This window comes from Lissotriton vulgaris, chromosome 1_1 (assembly GCF_964263255.1).
Source record: "Lissotriton vulgaris chromosome 1_1, aLisVul1.2, whole genome shotgun sequence".
NCBI lineage: Eukaryota > Metazoa > Chordata > Amphibia > Caudata > Salamandridae > Lissotriton > Lissotriton vulgaris.
The window spans coordinates 2,046,261,965-2,046,282,338 of NC_141685.1; the positions used below are offsets into that span (position 1 = coordinate 2,046,261,965).

General features: G+C 43.9%; 1 protein-coding gene across 1 annotated transcript in view; it reads left to right on the plus strand.

The window, feature by feature from the left end:
* LOC147751582 (sulfotransferase 6B1-like) overlaps window positions 1–15,819 on the plus strand; it is a 30,039-nt gene extending 14,220 nt beyond the window's left edge. Inside the window, exons 4-6 of the mRNA XM_086920415.1 lie at window positions 6,725–6,819; window positions 9,195–9,381; window positions 12,593–15,819. Of these exons, the coding sequence (XP_086776541.1) occupies window positions 6,725–6,819; window positions 9,195–9,381; window positions 12,593–12,708 (398 nt within the window). The 3' untranslated portion in view covers window positions 12,709–15,819. The remainder of the gene's footprint in view (window positions 1–6,724; window positions 6,820–9,194; window positions 9,382–12,592) is intronic.
* The last annotated feature ends 4,555 nt before the right edge of the window (window positions 15,820–20,374 follow it).

Consider the following 20,374-nt stretch of genomic DNA (forward strand, 5'->3'; position numbering starts at 1 on the left):
CAGTAGAACTTAAGTATACTAGTCTTGTTTTATATGTACCTAGCAGGTACCTGTATGATCTTTCAAATGATAATCTCAAAGATTGCAATGGTAAAACAACAGCAAGCTCAGATCCCAATCCGCTGCTCACCAATGTGAGAAGTTGGCCTGGTATATAATGCTCACTAATTCTAGTGATCACTTTGTACCATGCCAAGCAACCCTTATGATGATGGTTGTAATTCAACCTTGTAGACCAGTTATCCTAGTGGTAACGTGGACAAAGCAGTCTTAGGCTAAACTCTGAAAGGCATGTGAAGCCAACTGTTATACCATACACAACCCCCTTGAATACCAAATGAAAGGGACACCACACAGATATATATTGAAAATATATATTGATTTATTAACTATTAAAATCCCCTGGACTCTTTATGAGCACAGAAGCACAAGCGTTAAATCACAAGACAGTTTAAAATACACAAAAGTTGCACAATATGGATGAGCCCTAGGGGCCACCTAAACCATATACTAAGAAAGTGGTATAAGAGATACCTAGAGGAAAGTGAAGAGGCCTAGGGCCTTGGGAATCGCTGGAGCTATTCGAGACTGGAGTTAACTAAGTCGGGAAAGGCCCACGGGACTCGGGTGCAGTGTTCAAAGTGCACGCACTTCTCAATACAAAGTCTATGGTGCGTAAAAAGCACAAAGTTAGAAAGTTAGGAACCTTCCGAGTGACCTACGGAGCTGAAACTTAAAACACAGGCCCTTGGGATGTGTGCCAGTGCAGGAGCACCGGCGGAGCTGAGTTACCTCACCCACAGGAAGCGGGTGCACAGGGTCGAAGTTGTGTCGGGTTTCGTCACGCTGGTCGATGGTGCTTGGAGCTGAAGAAGCTGCAGGCGGCTCGATGAGAAGAGTTCGGGTGGATCCAAGGGTGGATCGGAAGATGTGAAGACCTGAAAGCAGAGGGGACAGTGTTCAAAGTCACTAGCCAGTGACTACCGTGGAACCAGATTGGAACCAGGCGATGTCGGGTGCAAACAGGCGTTGTCAGGTAGCTTCTTTCTGCAGCCACGTGGATACCCGGGGTCGAGGACGTCCAGGAGTCGGTCACGAGCTGTCCCACGTAGGCTTCTCGCTGTTGGCGGTGTCGGCGACCTGATCGGAGCAAACAGGCCTTGGCAAATGCAAGCCACGCAGAAGTTGAAAGATGCTGTTCACTCGGACCAGCAAGGTCAGAGCGGGTGCTCCTTTTCACAGGAGCTTGGGTAGGTCTGGAGCAACCAGACCTGCTGTTTAAATCTTCGGGTTCGTCGCCAAGATGGCCGCTGACCACGTGGCTAGTGGCCGGGATGGCGCGTCGAGTGGCACAATGCAAAAGGGCCCCACGCAGATCGTGGAGATGCTGGAGGGCTGATCTTCGGTGCAAGGGCTGCTCGGTGGTGGGGGTTCTCAATCCCCAAAGCACAACGTCGAGGATGCCTCAGAAGCTGCGCAGTCAGCTTTTCGAGTGTCTTCCAAGAGGTCCGGTCCCACGTCGCTCGGTGCCTCCACGGGTCCCTTCTTTGCAGGGACTGTGGATCGGGCTCTGAGAAGTCTGGGAGTCTGGTTCTTGTCAGGCTCTGGGCTCGGTCTCCGGCGGGAGGCGGCGGCAAAGCAGACGTCGAGTTGCTGGTTGGTACCTGTGTTCACAGGGTGGCCACTCCTAGGCCACAAGGGAGATTCTCTTCAGTCTTCTGTGCAGCAGAATGTCGAAGTCCAGTCTTCTTCTTGTTTAAAGTTGATTTTGGGATGATCTGCTGTGCAATGGCACTGCTCCCCCTCTTATTCCCAAACTGGGGGTGGATCACCTACTAGGTCCCTCCTCTGGGAGGAACCAGGAAGGGGGGCGGTTACACCCCCTTTCCTTTGTCCAGCTCCGCGCCAGGACTGGGGCTGGAAGGCCCCAGAACCGGTTTGGACTGGCCTATGCACGGGGACACCTTGTGTGCCCCGGGCATGTCTGATTCTATTCAGCCCTGTCCTACCCAATACACAAAATCCTGTCTGGGGTGGTGCTCGCACCTCCCAAGGCAGGAAACCCTTTGTCCAGGCCACCATCTGCCGAGTTTCGGTCAGCAGCAGGAGGCCAGACTTGTGTCTGTGGTGGCAGCGTCCATTTTGTGAAGCTGAGGCTCTGTTTAACTTTAACCGGGGTTAAGGCTACACACATGTCGTGTCCCTCTAGAAGGGTGGAATGCTATCCCCGTCGCCAGAATTGGCGAGGGGATAGTATTCCAATTCGTATGACACCTTACTCGACATGTTTTGATAAAGCCAAACCAAAGATAGCATTTAACCGCGAGGATTATAATGCACTTAAGAGTATATGGTATGGCAATATCCCGGAACAGCTTAGGGAGTTGTTCCCGACAGCTGCAGACAGGCTCAGCTCATGCCAGAGCACCATCTCACATATTTCCAAGCACTCTGCCTCCAGGATTGATGAGGCCTTCCATAGGAGTGGCTGATAGGAACATATGTGTCCAGTTTAGGGTTAGGCACAGACATACTGTACCTAAGTAAGAGGTGGTTACACCGACTTACCCCAGCTGAGTGATCAGCCAGTTGTGTCAAATATGGAGGCCAGGCCAGGGGTGGCACAATACGTGCTGCAGCCCCTGGTAGGCCTTGGATACACCTATGCCCTGGGCACCTAGGGTGCACTATTACAGGGGCTCATAAGGTGAACCAGTTCCAATTCGTAATGCACCTAAAGTGCATTGGCATCAATTTAGAGAGAGAACAGCAGGCTGTGGGTCTGATTAGCAGGCCCACAGCCACATTAAGTCAGAAACCAGGGAAGCAAAAAGCAAAAATTTGGGGTGACCATAGGATAGCAGACCCTACTCTCCTACAGTAACCTTTCAAAACAAGAACTAAATACTTTCTCTTTTTTCTACTCTGCATTTGTGATGAATCTTCTCCAAACTGTGTCGCTCACAGAATCAGGATGTTCCACAAATATAATTACCTTGTGAGAGGTTAACAGATTAAAGTCAAAACGTGGTATATTTTGACTCCTATGTGTGTTTGACCCACACTAAAGTCCTGACATGTAGAGGGTCACCTTCGACTTGTGGTCATACATTCTTTGGGAAAAGCGGGTTTTTCGCAACACTTGGAGCTGATCGTTCCCTTTTGTTTGTTTGTCCATTGCAGCCAGAGTTTTTTTACTGGCCGGTTGGCCCCTGATGTCTGGGCTTTTGAAGCAATGATAATGATTCCTTGGAGCTCCGTCGTTCTGTGGATCGGTTGCACACCACACCTTCCTTGGCTATGGCAGTAGTAATGGCCTCTGAGCTGGTCTCTCCGAAACGCCTGCCCAACAAGGGGCCTCTTGCTGTTCAGTTGCTTGATCCAGAATCCTGCCCCCTTCCCATTCCTGCTGGCCCAGCGCCGCCCACAGAAGTCCAACTGTGTAATCTCACCAATTCTACTGGTTACACTTTTGTGATCACGTGACTTGTGGCCTGTCTTGTGCACGACTCCGTAACGTTCGACGCCATTTATTATTGTCTCGCTTCGATAATAAATGAACTCATGTTCACCTATTCTTGGCATTATTGAAAATGAGTTCCAGTGTGATTCTTTAGTGCCACGAGCTGCTATTTCGAGGAACCAGTATGCTTTCACTTGCAACATCTTTTGCAGCCAGAATGCGCGCGCACCTGCGCGGTGCTTTCGACGTTTGTACTTCGAAAGCTTTATACTGTTGCTCGGTTGAGCTATTGTAATAAATTCCTTTTACGTGATTTTGCAGATAAGGTCAGGCGAGCCGTGCTCTTCCGAACCTATTATATGTTGCTGTAGGACTGTCATGTCACCCTGAGCTTTGCCCCCATAGAGTATGGCGGGAGTGTGACCTTTCCCCTAGATTCTTCGAAGAAGCAGATTAGATTTCGCCGGGTGAGTTTTATGGCTGTTTTTTTCCCCGAACAGTTGTTCTCCTTAACCTCTTCCAAGTACGCGACCAAAATCCTGAGAGCGGATATTATAGTGATATCTCCGATTTTTAAAATGTATTGTGTGCAAATATCTTGAATTATTGCAGGATTTTATGTCGGGGAAAAAACAAAGACCGTGCGGGGAAGAGGGCGGGGCACTCTACTACAGTATCTGCCTAGCCCAATTGTTTGGTCATTTTATAGGACGTTTCACGTGTCCCAAAATCAAGGTTGGTACTGTGGAGTTCCCACGGTGCACCGACACAGCTATATTCAGATATCGACATCAGGGGAGTAGCATGGGCCATGAGGTGCATCTCTCCGTGCCCCCACCCTTCAGAAGGCCCCTAACCCTTCAGGGGGCCTCATTCAGCCTATGGCCAATGCATATCTGTGAGATATGGGGGCCCTCTTTACATTCGACAGGGACATGCCCCCTATGCCTTACGCCCTTAATCGACATCAAACCCAGAATAAAGAGTGGTTAAAGCCTACCACGTGCTGAGATGAGAGGTGGCTTTACCGGTTAAAGACAAACTTGGCCACACTCCGGCTGATAGAAAAAAACAGTATTAATATTGTTTACTGAATTGGAGATGGTGGGCTCAAGATATGTTATAGAAGCAGTGTTTGATTTGCAAAAAATGTAAATAAATGCATATGTGTAGAAGTCTTAAATGTTTAATTAGAGACTGCCACCATCACTGTCGAATACTAGGGTTGCCTAAAATCTAGGTGGTCTCTCTTGATTGCACCACCCACAACCCAATATTTCTTGTCCATATCTATCTCTCTTGAAGGTTATTTTCCATTCCTGCTTTCTCTCTTTTCAGAGCTTCCTATCTTTCGTTTCCTCTTTTTTCATTTCTTTCTTCATCTTGCTCTGTTTAAAAGCCATGTCTACAGGCACAAAAACATAGAATGTTTTGCCTCCTAAATACTTTGCTGATTTTACTACGGCAGATATGTTTAAGAGTTTCCTGTCAGCTGAAAAGATCTGTTAGCTCTCTAACAAAAGTTCTGATGTGATTTACCTTTGATAAATTCTGCAAAGCTCTGTAAATAAAAGACAGATTTTCAAAAACATTTTTCAAGTTGTGCAAAATGAGCCCGCAGACTTAAAATAACATTGCTAAGATGGCCTACTTAGCACACTTGAGCTTGCCCATACTTAGCGCTATGCGCAGCACTTATTTTCTGCACATCTATAAGGTCACGCACAAAGTCTTCCGGATGAGGAGTGACCACACATCGTAGAGGCATAGAATTTAAGACACACAAAATCCTTTTTTTGTGTTTAGTAAGATTTTATTGAGGATTTTAAGAACAAAACAAAATATTGTTGGTTAGTAATAGTATGAGCATGTAGATAGTACATGAAACCGAGAGGAATAAAGCCACATCCTCGACATATAATAGAAATACGTAGGTATAAAGTTGTGGGGCCTCATTTATAAGAAATGACACATTGCTGCGTATAAGCAGCTCGTCACTTCTCAGTGCGCACTCTTTGCGACATAACTGATGCGTCATATTTAATGTATGATGCATAATGTCGCAAGGAGTTACAGATACGTCAGTATTTCTGACGTATCTGTAATCGCAAAAGTGATGCATTGCTGGAGTGCGTCACGAATGTGACGCAACTCCAGCAATGCGTTCTTTCACGCCTGCGTCAGTCTTACACCTGATGTGAGGCAGGCGCAAGATTTCGACGCAACGGCGTCCAAGAAGTGACGCCGTGAAATCTCATAGATTTCACTGCGTCACTTATACGAGGCTTTTTGCGGGAGAACGCCCCCGCTGCATGCATTATACCTGACACAGGTATAATGTAGCGCAGGGGTTTACAAAGTGACGCATCTGCTTAGATGCGTCACTTTGTAAATAGTGCGCAACAGGAGGCAAGTTTTACGCCGCCGATGCGTCACAAAAAATGACGCATCGGAAGCGCAAAACTGACGCAAGGCCTCATAAATGAGGCCAGTGTAGTGTTAGCTTTGGCAAAAATGAATTGCGTTACATAGAACAGTACTCTTGAATGTACGTGGGAGAAACCCAAGATCCATTGAAAGTCAAGGAAGGAGAATGTGATGCTGAGGGTCCGGAGTGATGCACCAAAGCAATACAGAGAGAGGCAAAAATGAAAGGGGGCAAGGGAAGTATGAAAGAAAAAAGAAGGCATACTGCACAGAAAAGCATCACATCCAAAACTCCTTACCCAGTTCCAGCCAGAACGTTTAAACGGGGACAATGTAATGCACAAAAGCAACAAACAAATAAGCTACGTACGAATAGCCCCAAATGCTAATGCTTGTTCATGTAATTATGCACATGGGACTGGGGCAAAACTACAGTGACGCTTCTCCAATACTGGCCCTTTAGATGCCAACGCTAGGAATTGTGCTCCCTGCCCAAATGGGTGATGGACCCTCTGCTTATTGATGCCAATATGGCCAACTCCGTTCCTCCACCACCGCATATTTCATGTCTCCTATCCATAATATGTGAGCTATGTGGACTTTTGTGTGCGGGTGGGGGGGGGTGGAGAGGCGGGTAGACACAGATCTGTGATGAGTAAACTCCTAGATTCCGATATAAGAGGAATTGTATAGATTTGATCTTCTAGCTTGAAGTGTTTATGCCAAAGTATGTCTTTCATTTTACTTCAATGAAAATATATTTTTTTCTGGGATTGTGCCATTGGCTAGTTTCTATGATACGTCCACTGACTGTAACCTGTTTTTGCTTTACAGTTGTATGTGGGTCTTGGTTTGACCATATCCTGGGATGGGAAGAGCACAAAAATGATGGAACTATCCTAATTTTATACTACGAGTCAATGAAGAAGGTAAAAACGAGCAGTTCTGAGACTTTTAAATTCTCCAAACACTAATACTAAAGTAGTCGAAAAGTATGCATATTTAACTATTCTGTATATAATAAATAGAGTAGGGCTGAATGGGAGGATATAAAATATTTCATCATCAACTCACTGACATTACATGAACATTGATTAATAGAAATATAAGTAAATATGACTTTCCTGCCACTCTCATTTTCATCATGTCAATTACAATTATGTTTAAGGCACCAAAATCCAAGCAAGGGCATCCAGCAAGTTATCTGCTATATCAGGTGGACAAAAATGAGCTCGAAAGGTAGTTATCAACTATTTAAACAAATAAAGGCCCATTACAGACGTGATTGTTTCTTTAAAAGAAGCAATAAAATAGCTGGCTCAGCATCTTTTTACATACATCTTCGGCCGGGTGCTCCCCTTACTGCAGCCAACCAGAACCCCTGAAGAAGCTCTAAGGGCCCCTACAACATCAAAATAGTAATGAAAAACATTCTGTGGCTTGTCAGTCGTCCTACTGCAACAGCACCCTTCGGTTCTTCTATAAAGCAAACAATTGACCCACAATGGTGCAGATGCGTTTATGTAGATGGGAGGGTTTGAGGTCTTCCGGCTAATTTGCTAGACTTGGATCCTGAAGTCCTGAATTCCGCTCTCAGCTTTGTCACCTTACAAACATACATTGTGTGATTCTATGCATGTTACCCTGTACGTTAGAGTGGTAAGTGATTGTAGTGTAACCAGGGCTTCAAGTGGGATGAAAAAACTGGGGGGTTCTCTCAAGGGGGAGTGGCCAATATAATTAAGGGCGTGGCCTAAAACACATAAGTGAAAGCCCTTTGAGCCCAATGGGCATTGCGTGCATGATGCTTAGCATAGTGTGTTGCCCGACTGGTATTTTGCTGTTTTGTCATTGCATCCTGATATATGATACAACAAGTAACATCATACCTACAACAAGTCAGGTCTATTGGCTTTGTCAATGGTTGTTAGTTGCTTTAGATAAATGAGAAGCAACTATGGCTGTATATAATATTGAAAAAGCTTCCACTTAAAGCCCTGATGAGACCACGACAATGTTGCTGCTACTGGGTTTCAAAAAGAGAAGGGAAATCCAGAGAGAAATTACTATTTTTAAAGGATTTGACTTCCCCTATAACGCTTAAAAAGAAAAAAAGGACCGCCTGTGCCAGGGCACAAAACAGTGCCAGAGAGAGACCCGTTTCGAGGCCCGCTTAAAAAAACTGCTGGTGCTCAGACCTGGCCCACTTAAAGCCCTGAGTGTAACTATTTAAAGAGCAAGCATAAGACGTTATACTATGTTAGTTGGCATAGTTCTGGGAAAATATGTTTATACTATCAATGGTGACAAAGATTATTTTTAGAAAACATTCTTCTGCAACATTAGCATCCCAAATGATCCAAGTACCTGCAGTCATCCCTCCAGTACAAGCAGTGCTGTCAACATTGTTATGAGTGGCAGTTCCTAACCAGACCGGGTCACTATTGTAAATTGTGATCTATACCTGCAGTGTATTAGATGACCTGACCTTCAGCACGAGAGGGTCACCTCCCTTCCAGGGAAATATTTTGTTGTAGAAGCTACACTCAATCAGCCTTTCTGGTGCACTCTTGTTTATTGAGCTTGGAAAAAGACCGTATAGTACTACTGGAGGAAGACCTCCTAAGAAGGGGTGGGTGGAAACTCCACTCCGCCGGTGAAGTTAGCAGAGTTTTGCCCACTTCGTGCTCTACTTGGAGCACAAAATTCGTAAAAACCTCCACCAACTGCTGTGTGGTGGAGTTTTTCTTGCAAACAGCAAGCGCGATTGAGAAAAAACGATCGCTAGACCGCCTCCCGGAGAGATTTCTCAGTGCTGGCGATTGCTGCCGGTCACTATCGCTTGCGTTGAGAAAGTTGCTGGTTGTGTTCTGAATGCTGTCGCTCGAGCAGGAAATGTACTCATGCGAAAGAAAGAAGCAGCGCCCTCTGGTGCGCTGCATGGTGCCATTTGCACTGATTTTACAGCATGGGACAAGCTCGCTGCACTAAAAGTCAATGGGAGCTGCACATCGTACTGGAATTCCACCTCCTGCGGAACTCTGCAGAATCTTGCAGCGTTTTTAAGTAACTCTGCTGAATTCTGTGGAGTAAAACTCTGTGAGTTCCTCCTTCACCTACTTCTAAGATAACTGAACAAATCTTATTTTTATTAATATTAATGTATATAATGTACGCTGGGCATTTCTTTTCAGGTTAATAGGATTTTCAAAAGATGTGTAGAAAGTACTCTGTAGCAATTAAAGTTGTTTCCTGCTCTCAGCGATTCAGGTGACTGATAGTTATTTCACTCTTGGATTCTCAGAATCTTCCTAAATCAATCCGGAAAATATGCAGTTTCCTCGGTTTAAGTATTAGTGACCAAGAAATCAACGAGGTATCAAGGATGTCTTCTTTCAGCGAGATGAAAAACAACGTTGAGAAGGAAAACCACGACCCGAACCACACAGTGTGTGCACTCACATCCAACAGGAAGCTGATATTCAGGAAAGGTAAGTGAGCAGAACTGGATAGAGAGGGAGAGTGTGTGTGTCTGTGTGTGCGTGTGTGAGGGAGGGATAGCAAGAGAGAGAGAGGGGGGCTTGTGGGTGGGAGGACGTGTGAAGCATCCATCTTTTTTTCACCAATTTATACTCCATCATTCCAATGACAGCTTGCTAATATAGCTCAGTTTACAATGTTTTCAAGCTAACCTGTTAAGCCAACCTAGCATCACCCAGGAAAACCAAGGGGCATATTATAAAGAAACTGAGTTAAACTTATCGTAAACTGCTGCTAAAGCGGCGATAATGGGCTTGAAAATATGCCATAGAGAATTCCCATAGAAGCCCATGTTCACACGAGCACATGGGCTTCTATGAGAATTCACAAGGGCATATTATCAAGCCCATTATTGCCACTTTAGCTGCAGTTTTCTGCCGCTAAAGCGGCGATAATTTTTACTCAGTTTCTTGATAATATGCCCCCAACATTTTACAATTGATTAGCGGGCCTCATATGCAAAGCAATTCAGAAAAGGGGGGTGGTGATGAACAGAGTGTCTGAATTAAGCAGACCACTCTTACCCAGTCCAAAGATCAGGGCTTGATCCATCACCGTTATTTATCTCACTGCCCCATCCCAGCTCAGAACCTGGCTATATGCAAATCAGTCTGTCCCTGGCCCAGTGCATCATGGGAACAGGGCAGACTAAACTACCAAGCCAATTCTTCACCAGAAAGGAGACAAGCTACCGGGGACCGGTTTCTGGCATTTCAGCCGTCTTCGGCCCGGCTTGCTTGAATCCTGATGGAGCAGTGAGAAAGGGACTCATGTCTGAGTATACCCTGCCACACCTATAGTGGCCAAAAACGATTCAGAAAAGGGGGGTGGTGATGAACAGAGTGTCTGAATTAAGCAGACCACTCTTACCCAGTCCAAAGATCAGGGCTTGATCCATCACCGTTATTTATCTCACTGCCCCATCCCAGCTCAGAACCTGGCTATATGCAAATCAGTCTGTCCCTGGCCCAGTGCATCATGGGAACAGGGCAGACTAAACTACCACCCCTTGTTGTAAATATCATATGCAAAGCAGGCCAAACTGATGACCTTTAGAAATGCCAAAGTCTATTTTTTGAAATATTAAAGTAAAATTTAAAAAAACGTCAAAAATAGTCAAAGGAATAATGGCAGCATTTGTAACTATATTTTTTTAAAGAACGCTTTACAAACTGAATTGTCTCCTGATGATTCGCTTCTATTATGCACCCAATATTGCCCCTAGGCTCTGTTTTCCTTTGGACTAGCTAAAGGGATCTTAAACAAATGTGATTCATAAATTAGTGTATTATATCACAGTTATCTATTGTTGAAAATAATAGGCGTTTCCTAGCCCGCAACAAATTTACAAGCATTACAAATGCAATAGGTCTTTCATTTGTTGGATTTGGAGTAATTGGCATTAGAAATGCAATTTTGTTTTACCAGCCATGTTGCATGGTGCAGTACCATATGGGGCCAAAAGAGGTCCCATGCTACTGCAACATGGCGAGGTAAAAAACATTGACATCTATAATGCCAATAACTCCAACAAATGTGAGACCTGTTGCATAGAGTTTGGCATGCTGCGCAGATGAAAAGAAAGACTAGGCTCGCCACAGTCTATTTTTTCAATATTGTAAGCTTTTCGTGGATGTATGACATTACAACGCATGCTTTTACCACGCATGCCGTTACAACGCACTTTTTACAACGCATACCATTACAACGCATAGCGCTTTGGGGTGCTGGGTAGTGAATAGTTTAATTTACTATTCCAACTCCAGTCCCCGTGGATAGTAGAGAAGATGTTGGATAGTAAATGAAATCTATTCCCTATCCTAGAGCGCCCCCCAGCGCAATGCGTTGTAATGGTTTGCGTTGTAATGGTTGCATCGCAATGGTAGTGCGTTGTAAAAGTTTCGTTGTAAAGGTTGTTTACCGCTTTTCGTAAGTAGCACAGCATGCCACAAGTGCCGCACTGCTAGCTAAAATCATATAATATTGAAATAATAGACTTTGGCGAGCCGCACAGAAGAAAAGAAAGGCACGTAATGCCAAAGTCTATTTTTTCAATATTGTAAAATGTTCGTAAGCTGGGTAGCACGCTGCCTCTGCGCCCTGCTTACTAAGACCATATAATATTGAAAAAATAGACTTTGACGAGCCTCGCCGAAGAAAGGAAAGGTAAAGCTCGCCAAGGTCTATTTTTTCAATATTTTAAACTTTTCGTAAGCATCGCAGCATGCCTCCAGTGCTGCACTCCTTACTAAAAGCATATAATTTTGAAAAAATAGTATGGCGAGCCGCACCCAAGACAGGAATGGCAAGGCAGCCAATCTTAAAGATAAAGGCGTGCCTTGCTGCCGTGTGCTGGGTCTAAGCCAAAGCTGGAAAGCTTATCTTGCCTCCTGCAACAGCAGCTAGGAAGTTATGAATAAATTAGTGCTCACAGACTGTAAATGAAGCATACTGAGTAACAACACAAGTAAAAGGGCCAGTCCTCAAGGGAGGTTACAAAAGCAGATAAGGGGGTACTAAGGAGAGACTACTAACCCTATTCACGAATCAAAAGCAACCATTTAGAATCGACAGTAACAGGAGGCAATTGAAAAGATGGGTAGAAAATGGGCAGAACTTCAGGTCCATACCTGAATACAGTATGGCTCAAAGAGACAGCGCCAGTGCAGCCTAGGCAAGACCTAAAAATATACAAAATGCAATTTCAAAAAGATGTTTGCTTATAGTAGAATCTATTTATAGTGTGAATACTTTTACGCTTCTCTGTAATGTTAATTTATGCTAACATTCCAGGCAGCATTATTCCATGAAACGTGCATCTTGGTAATGAGTGCACCGTTATGCAGTCCCATGACCAACTGCTCTGGAGCCACATCTTTATTTGACAATGCACAGGAAGGGTTTGGTGACTGTCAATTTTCTGAATTAAACAAACGTTTTTGCAATTCTGCATGACAACAAATTATGAAGCAATGGGGATTTTAGGCCACATAGGATGAGCCTCTACACAACGCACCTGAGCCGCACTGTTGAAAGAAAGACAGAGACACGTGAAGAATGTATTCTGAGGGCTTCAATCCGATCACCAAGGATGAAACAACTCTGTTCTATTGGCTGCAAAGGTCACTCACACTGCTTGTTTTATCTTCTTTACTCTTCCAGGAGCTGTTGGAGACTGGAAAAACCACTTTTCATCTAAACAGAACCGACTGTTTGATGACGTTTACAAATCGAAGATGGAGTCCAGCGCTCTGGCAACGCGCATTAGATACGAATGAGGGAATGCGCCCGATGATTAGAATTATGCCCTCTGTTTTGTACAAAAGTAAGCCCAACTCCAGACTTTGCTAGCTTTCTACTAAATGTGGAGACTGCTTTGGAAGAAGAATTCCCGGTCAGAAAGACTGCTGCCAAATGAGACGAAGGGCTACCAAAAAGGCCAATTTCTGAGTCCGAGCTGCACTTTCCTAATACACTGACACGTTGGCAATTTGTCGCGGCTTTTCTTATTGAATGTCTGCCCACAAATGTGAGCCCAGGTCATGTTTGATCACCTGTGGGTCCCAGACACTAAATCTGGGAAATTTAATATCCATTCTCTGCCACAAGATATAACGTGGACTCACTGCCACGGAGTAATAACTGTAGTTTTCAAAATGCTCTTTCGGATTTAAATGTGTAAATACTCTTTTTCAAAATGCACTTGATTCTTGTAAACATTAACAGAAACAATGGGATAGGCTGAATACAGATCAGTGACTGCTCTAAATGGCATTGCAATGCAAGGTTGCCTCATTATCTTCAGACGCCATTCCAAAATGGCGGCTGTGAACCTGACTATGCCACTTGCTGTGTTGTTTCTTCAGAACCAATAAACAGCAGCCATTAGTGATAAGACTTATGTTACAAAAACCTTCATGGAGGACCCTACTTTACTGACTATCTAGGATGCGTAATGTACTTCTGTAGAATTGAAGTGATGATTTCATGTGGCCTGGTAGGCATGTCCCTGGCCACCAGCCGCAGTAAGATGGCTCAGCAGATGTATGCATCTACTGATGAAATCGCTGTACAACCTAAAGGTCACTGGTTCAAAAGCAGTTAAGATTATCGCTGAGTTAAAATAATGTGTTTAGACTTATGTTACAAGAGCACTGTTTAAGCTACAATTTATTATCACAGGGGAATACTACGACAATCAGAGAGCCATTTAAATACAGAAAGACGCCCAAGGTGGAAATGGCAGCAGGAAACACCCAACTTCACTTCTTGAAGGGTAAGGGCTACCACTGAGCCAGGGCGATTGGCCAAAAAGTATTCCATTTAGATTGTGCAGCGAGTTAGAATTTCACTGCTAAGATCTCTGTGTGAACTGTACTTCCCAGGTTCCAATTCCCACTGGGCAAACTCTGCCTTTCTTCTTTCAGAGGAGGAAAAAATACATAATAGAATATTCTTTTATGTTTACCTTCTCAGTAAAGTTCTGTCGCAATCATTGAAGATAAATGCGTTATGTGGGCATCAATCCTAAAACTGTCGGAAGAATGTGGTGTGAAAAACTAGGAGAAATCAGAGTAAATCACTTGTTTAATAACATGAAAACACTTTGCCAGTTGTGTCATGCGACAGCCTTACTCTCAGTTGAGGACAATAGCAAAAAGATTATTTTCACGAATTCCTGTGAGTTTTCAATCAATCGGTACCTGTAAAATTGCAGCTTATCACCCATGAGGGTACGCAGGTGCTGAGTTGCTGGGATTAGTCGAAGAGCCAGGTCTTGAGTTTCTTTCTGAAGTCGGTCAGCGAGGGTGATGCTCGGAGATGGAGGGTGTTCCAGGACTTGGTGGAGAGGTGGAAGAAGGAGCGGACTCCACTGTAGCTACAGTGGATGCACGCTGTCTGTGTGAGGGAGGCAGAGCAAAGGTTTCTGGATGGCTGGTGGAAGTTTAGGCAGTGGTTCATACATGCTGGTCCTTGGTTGTGGAGGGCTTTGTAGGCGATAGTCAGTAGTTTGAATTGGCATCTTTCTGGATGTGGAGCCAGTGGTTCATGTATGCTGGTCCTTGGGTGTGAAGGGCTTTGTAGGCGTGTGTTAGTAGTTTGAATTGGCATCTTTTCTGGATGGGGAAAATATGGCAGTACCTCAGGTGCTGGGTGATGTGGTGTAGTTTTGGTCAGGTTGAGGATCTGTCTGGCTGCTGAAGTTTGTATAGTCTGGAGCCTTTTCATGAGCTCGATGGTGGTTCCTGCGTACAGTCCGTTGCCGAAGTCCAGAAAGCTGATGATTAGGTCTGGCGTTACTGTTTTTCTTGTGCTTTTTGGGAGTCATTAGAAGATTCTTCGGAGCATGCAGAGTGTTTGGATGCAAGCGGAGGAGACTCTGTTGATGTTGTTTCATGGTAAGATTGCTGTCCAGGATGATGCAGAGGTTGCAGGTGTGGTCATTTGGTACTGGGTGGGTCAGAAATCAGTGGGCCACCAGGTGTTGTTCCAGAGGAAGGTATGATTGCCAAAGATCAACCCTTTGGTCTGGTCCGTGTTGAGCTTCAGGCAATTGTCCTTCATCTAGGCTGTGACATTCTTCATGCAGTTGTGGAAGTTGGTCTTCATTATAGTGGGGTCTTGCAAGAGCGAGAGGATGAGCTGGATGTCGTCGGCATAGGCGATAATGTTGATTTTACGGATTTGACAATGTTAGCTAGAGGGGTCATGTAGATGTTGAAGAGAGGGGGACTGAGGGATGAACCTTGGAACCTTGGGGGAGCGGAGCAGCTTTCTCCAAAAAGTTTGTATATTTGTGCATTTTCTTATTTCCCTTACTGTGAATTCAAGGTATACCTCGCACACGTATCTTGAGTTTATTCCTTCAAGAATCAAGAAAAACCCATGCGGGCAAAAAAGCAAAGCTGTGCTGAGCCATAGGTCAATATGTATTTAAAAGAAAAAAAAACATTGTTTGTAAATTGATAACCTGAATATATTTTAAATTGGTGTTAGGTCTGCCTAAAGGTCTTATACTCCCTTGTATGAGTCTTAAGTTTTCTCAATGTTGAAAGTATAATCACTAAGTCTAGTGCGCGCTGAAGCGCCTACTGTGTCGCTTTCCAAATTAGGCATGCGTTTTCATTGCATCATCAATCAGACTGACAATTAGTTATCAAAACCCTGAAAGTCAATGTGCACTTTGTATGAAATGTGATGAAATACCTAACTAGCAGGCAGATATTTTGACATTATACTGTGATAACAAATGTTATACTCCAACTCCTGAGTATGCATGTTTAATAAAACGAATCAGATAAATGTATGTTTAATCTCGTTGAAAAACACCAAGAAGTTCCTAAAACACTGCACTTTATGAAGGACAAATAAACCAACTGAAATACTAATATATTGGATGTTGTGTCAATTTGTTATGAAAAAAGTACATTGTGATCATAGTTGGTCTTGAATTCTAGATTTCTATTTTGGCTGACGGAGCAGTGCATTTGTCAATACAGTGGTTTCATCATTTGAAGACTGACGACCAGTGGCGGCTGCTCCTGGGCAGTCAGTGTAAGGTGGGTAGAGGGGAGGTAGGGTTAACAACAAAAAAAGAAAAAATCACTTACCAACTGGCCGGCTTCCGCCTCTCCTATGAACCTGAAGCACACAGGCTCCTAGAATCCGCTAACCAATCTGGACGCTGCTGTCACCAGCATGACAGCAGCGTCATGATTGGTCTGAGCGCCATAGTTCGGCACTCAGACAGGGAGTGAGAGCCTGTGCATGTTCTCCACCCAGACTGTGCAATACAGCTGGTGGAGGAACAAGCTAAGTGCACCTGACTGTTTGGCTGGCCCAACCATCATGCACACTAAAGAGCACTCAACACTCTTTCCCCTGCTGGCGGCGGTGACACTGTACCAAGCAGTAGATTGTCGTGGTAGACACTGATCTTAATTTAATTGCTTCTATACTAATGCTTGTATCCTCATCTCCAATATAATGCAAATTTACAATCATAAGTATGCCCTTTAATTCTTGAGCTCTTATTTTTCTTGGAAAATCCAAATTGTTTGTATTAGGTGTCTTTTCAAGGGAACCAATTTGAGTGTTAGCGGCTCTGGTACCAAGCAAAATTTGGAGTGAAGGCAGTGCTTTCACCACACCAGTGGGGGCCAGGCCTCCAAATCTGTAACAACAGTCATTTTCCCCTTTGAACACTCCCCATATGTAGTTCCCTAGTTGGTTCATGAAAAAAACTCAGATGACTGAGGTTCCGCCATGCTCAGGGCCGGCTTTAGCACTGCTGGGGCCCGATGCGACAACCTTTGATGCCTTGTTCTTCATGGATTCCCTCACTACCACCCTCTAAAAGAGCCCCCTTTCACATGTATTTTGATTGTTTTATAGCACTACTCTTAGCAGTGTAGGGTGCAAGAGTAGTTTACAAGACACACACATTTTACTGAAGAAATGAATCCTACTTGTGTAAATCTTGTATAGGAAATGTCATATAAGACAATGAGGACTACAAGGTGTAGGAGTCACACATCATCAATACTGGCAGGCAGTATATTTTAGGAGTGCTTCATCTGGAGAAGGGCAAACTCTGGATTTTAAAAAGCAACAGACCGGTTAAGATTGGTTTTAATAATACGAATTTAATTCTACCCTAACAAACACTTTTATAGGAAGATTAGGATGATGAAAACTAAGGAAAAAAGCATAACATTCTAACCTATACCTTGCAGTTTACATGAAGCTCTCTAATGACAGTTCATAGATCACTCTGGTAAATTAGGACTGTAATTTATAAATTAGAAATAACAAAAGGATCTCTGTGACAAAAGCAGTAGCACATTGAGCTATCTACAGGAAATGCAATTATGTGATCTGCATTGTACATGTTATTTGCAGCGGCATATTAAAATATGTCTGCTAGTTTAATATGAGTTAGAATTGGCCCTAGACAAAACTCTGATCTCTCTCCCACAGGTGCATTAATCAGCAGAGTTAAGTTGACAATTATATTGGTGCTTGAAAATTGCTGATTCACAAGGAACTCTGCAGCAAGCGCTTTTAAAACCATTGTTTATTTCAAAATATAGCCCCACTTCCCCGGGCACAGTGCCCAGTGCGACAGCACTAGTCACGCAGCCCCAAAGCCAGCCCTGGCCATGCTAGGTGATATGTATTTTATGTGATTCTGGAAAATAGAACCCCAGTGCAGGGGTCAGGCTCTTGAAATAACACAACTGATGTAAGCCATTTGAGTTGTCTGCTAGTGAATGTCGAGTTTTAAAGTGTCAAACATAAAAGCTACACTGATGGGAATGATATTAGAGGATCCACCTTTAATTAGGCTACCCCTCCGAAACCAATCCGCATAAGGACAAGTATGTGTATGTGTTGTATTTAGCCAGTGCCATGTGCCGGATTGAATCTATCGTCTGACGTGTGTCAGATTCCATGTAGTTATTTAAAGGTAAACCTTCCAAAGCGAGTCAGTTGCCTTCTGACCAGTCCGCCAATTTCTGTGTGCTCTGATAATAAACAAGAAGAAACATTCCTGCAGTTGTGTGACACATACTTCGCTGTTACAACATTTTGGAGGATGAGGAACATGAGGAAGAGGCGAAGTTGCAGATCGAAAACAGAGGCAGACGGAATCCAGAGACATGCAGTTGTGGACGTTAAGCAGAAATATTCAGCGAACAGTGTGTAGCCCTAGAGCACTTTCGGCACACCAAAGCATTGGTACGGCAAGAAAGGGAAGTGTGTTGATTATACAAGTACGGCTAGGGCAAGGTGTTGTGAGCCTCTTCAAAACAGATGGCCATAATGTGGTGAGCAAGTGTGTCACTGCAGTGGCCATTTTCTATTGGGTAATATAATGATGTGAGGGCGGCCATCTTAGTTAATCTTTGCATTGAGTTTGCTGACAAGACATCGAAACGTGAAGTGGCCATCTTTGCTTGGGATTCGGATATCACTGTTTCTCTGATACACAGGTTATTAAAAAAAACTTTGGGTCATGGCAGCATCTCTGGTATCTGTGGGGTTACCACTTTGTTTCTTAGCTCAGACAGGCTCTCCACCAATACAAAAGGAGGATTGGATCTTGATTTTTGAGAATTATTTGGATGCTGCAGATGTGCAGAAGTTCCGACTAAAGCGGAAAAAACCTTTGTTCTTAAGTACTTTAGGCAAGGAAGGGCAGCATGTTTTTAGATACTTGCCTCAGGCTTTGCTAACAAATGGTCAACCAATACAAGATGAATATAAAGAAGCAGTTTGCAGATTAGAGGTCAGATATGCCAAAAAGGAGAATCTGTTTATGACTTGTTACAAATTTTACATGCAACACCACAGATATGATGATGCATTTGTACCTAGGCTAGGGGGGACGGTCAACCAGATGTCAATTTGGGGGTATGGCCGATGAACTAATTAGAGATCAGTAAATTGTCCAATGCAAAAATAAGAAAATTCAGGAAAGATTATGGGTGGCCAAGAACCCCACTTTGTAGGCAGCTATTGATATGGGCAAGCTTGTGGAGCAATCTGAGTTATTTATGCAAGAGTTGGAGGAAAAAACCCACAGTCACGATGTGGCAGAGGTGTCTGATGGGGGTGAGACTGGGGTAATTCAATCAGGGGCTGTGGCTGCATTGAAGAACAAGACTAAAATGGGGAAAAAGGACTAATAAAGAGTGTTCACATTGGTCACTATGCAAGGACATGTAAGACTAAGCGATGGAGTAAGGTGGCGGTTGTCTCTGTAGCTTTAACACCTTAAGTGCTGCACCCGTCCAGCGGCCGACGGCACCACTACCTCGGGAGTGCTGCCGTCGGCCATTGGACGTTCCAACTGCACCTGCGCAATGGAACGTTCAGCACTGGAGCTGGACGTTCCATAGCCGTTAAGGTGTTAAGTGGTGATGGAGATCTCAAGGACAGGATAAACCGCGTGGGTGAAGAATATACAGCATGGGAGGAAGGTAAGAAAAAGAAAAGTCCTAAAGCAATTTTTGCAATCAATGGGCCTTCCATCATCTTCATTGCAGATACTGGATCGATGTACACTATAATTCCAAAGGTAATATTTGAGCGGTATTGGGAAGGAATATCTTTGAAACCAAAAGCTATTTCTCCTGGGGGATACTAAAGGGAACATATTGATATAATAGGGTACATGGATACCCTTATTGTATTTTCTGGTAGATCCATACAGGTTAAAGTGTATGTGGTTGAGAAGGGACCTCCAATTATGGGATGGGTACACCAATATGACCTCCATGTCATTGGAATCACAGGGCTCCAACTCAGGTCATTGTTGTTGAGGATGAGAAGTTACCAGAGATATTGGGTGGCTTTAAACCAGTGTTTAAGGATAAACTGGGGCAACTTAAAGGGTATGTCCACAAAGTTATGTTGACAAAGTATGCAGTATACCTACAACAATAATTAAGACGAGTGCCCATTGTGGGTCGGGATGAGTTCAATCTTTTGCTAAAAGAAATGTTGGATGGGGGCATCATAGAGCCTGTAAAAGCTTCAAGCTTGGTGTCACCTGTTGTGATCACCAAAAAAGCAGATGGCAGGCTTAGGTTTTGTGTTGACCTAAGATCCCTCAACCGGTAGCAGATATGTTCCCCATACCTAATATTGGTGAATTAGTCTCCATGTTGAAGGATGGTAGGTACTTTTCAAAGTTAAACCAGACGAGTGCCATATCACCAAATAACATACAACAATGTCTCTGAGGTTATCGTTTAGAAAGCAATTCCTAAAGAGACACAATTAATTGCTGTGAGCAAGTAAGGGGGATCAAGCAAACAATAAATTGAGCAGACATGTGGTAATGAAAAACCTTTTCATATATTTTAGTCGTATATTCAAAGGCAAAACCTGTCGCTAGCGCCGTTCACCCCTGCACAAGCAGCTGTACTCAGTATT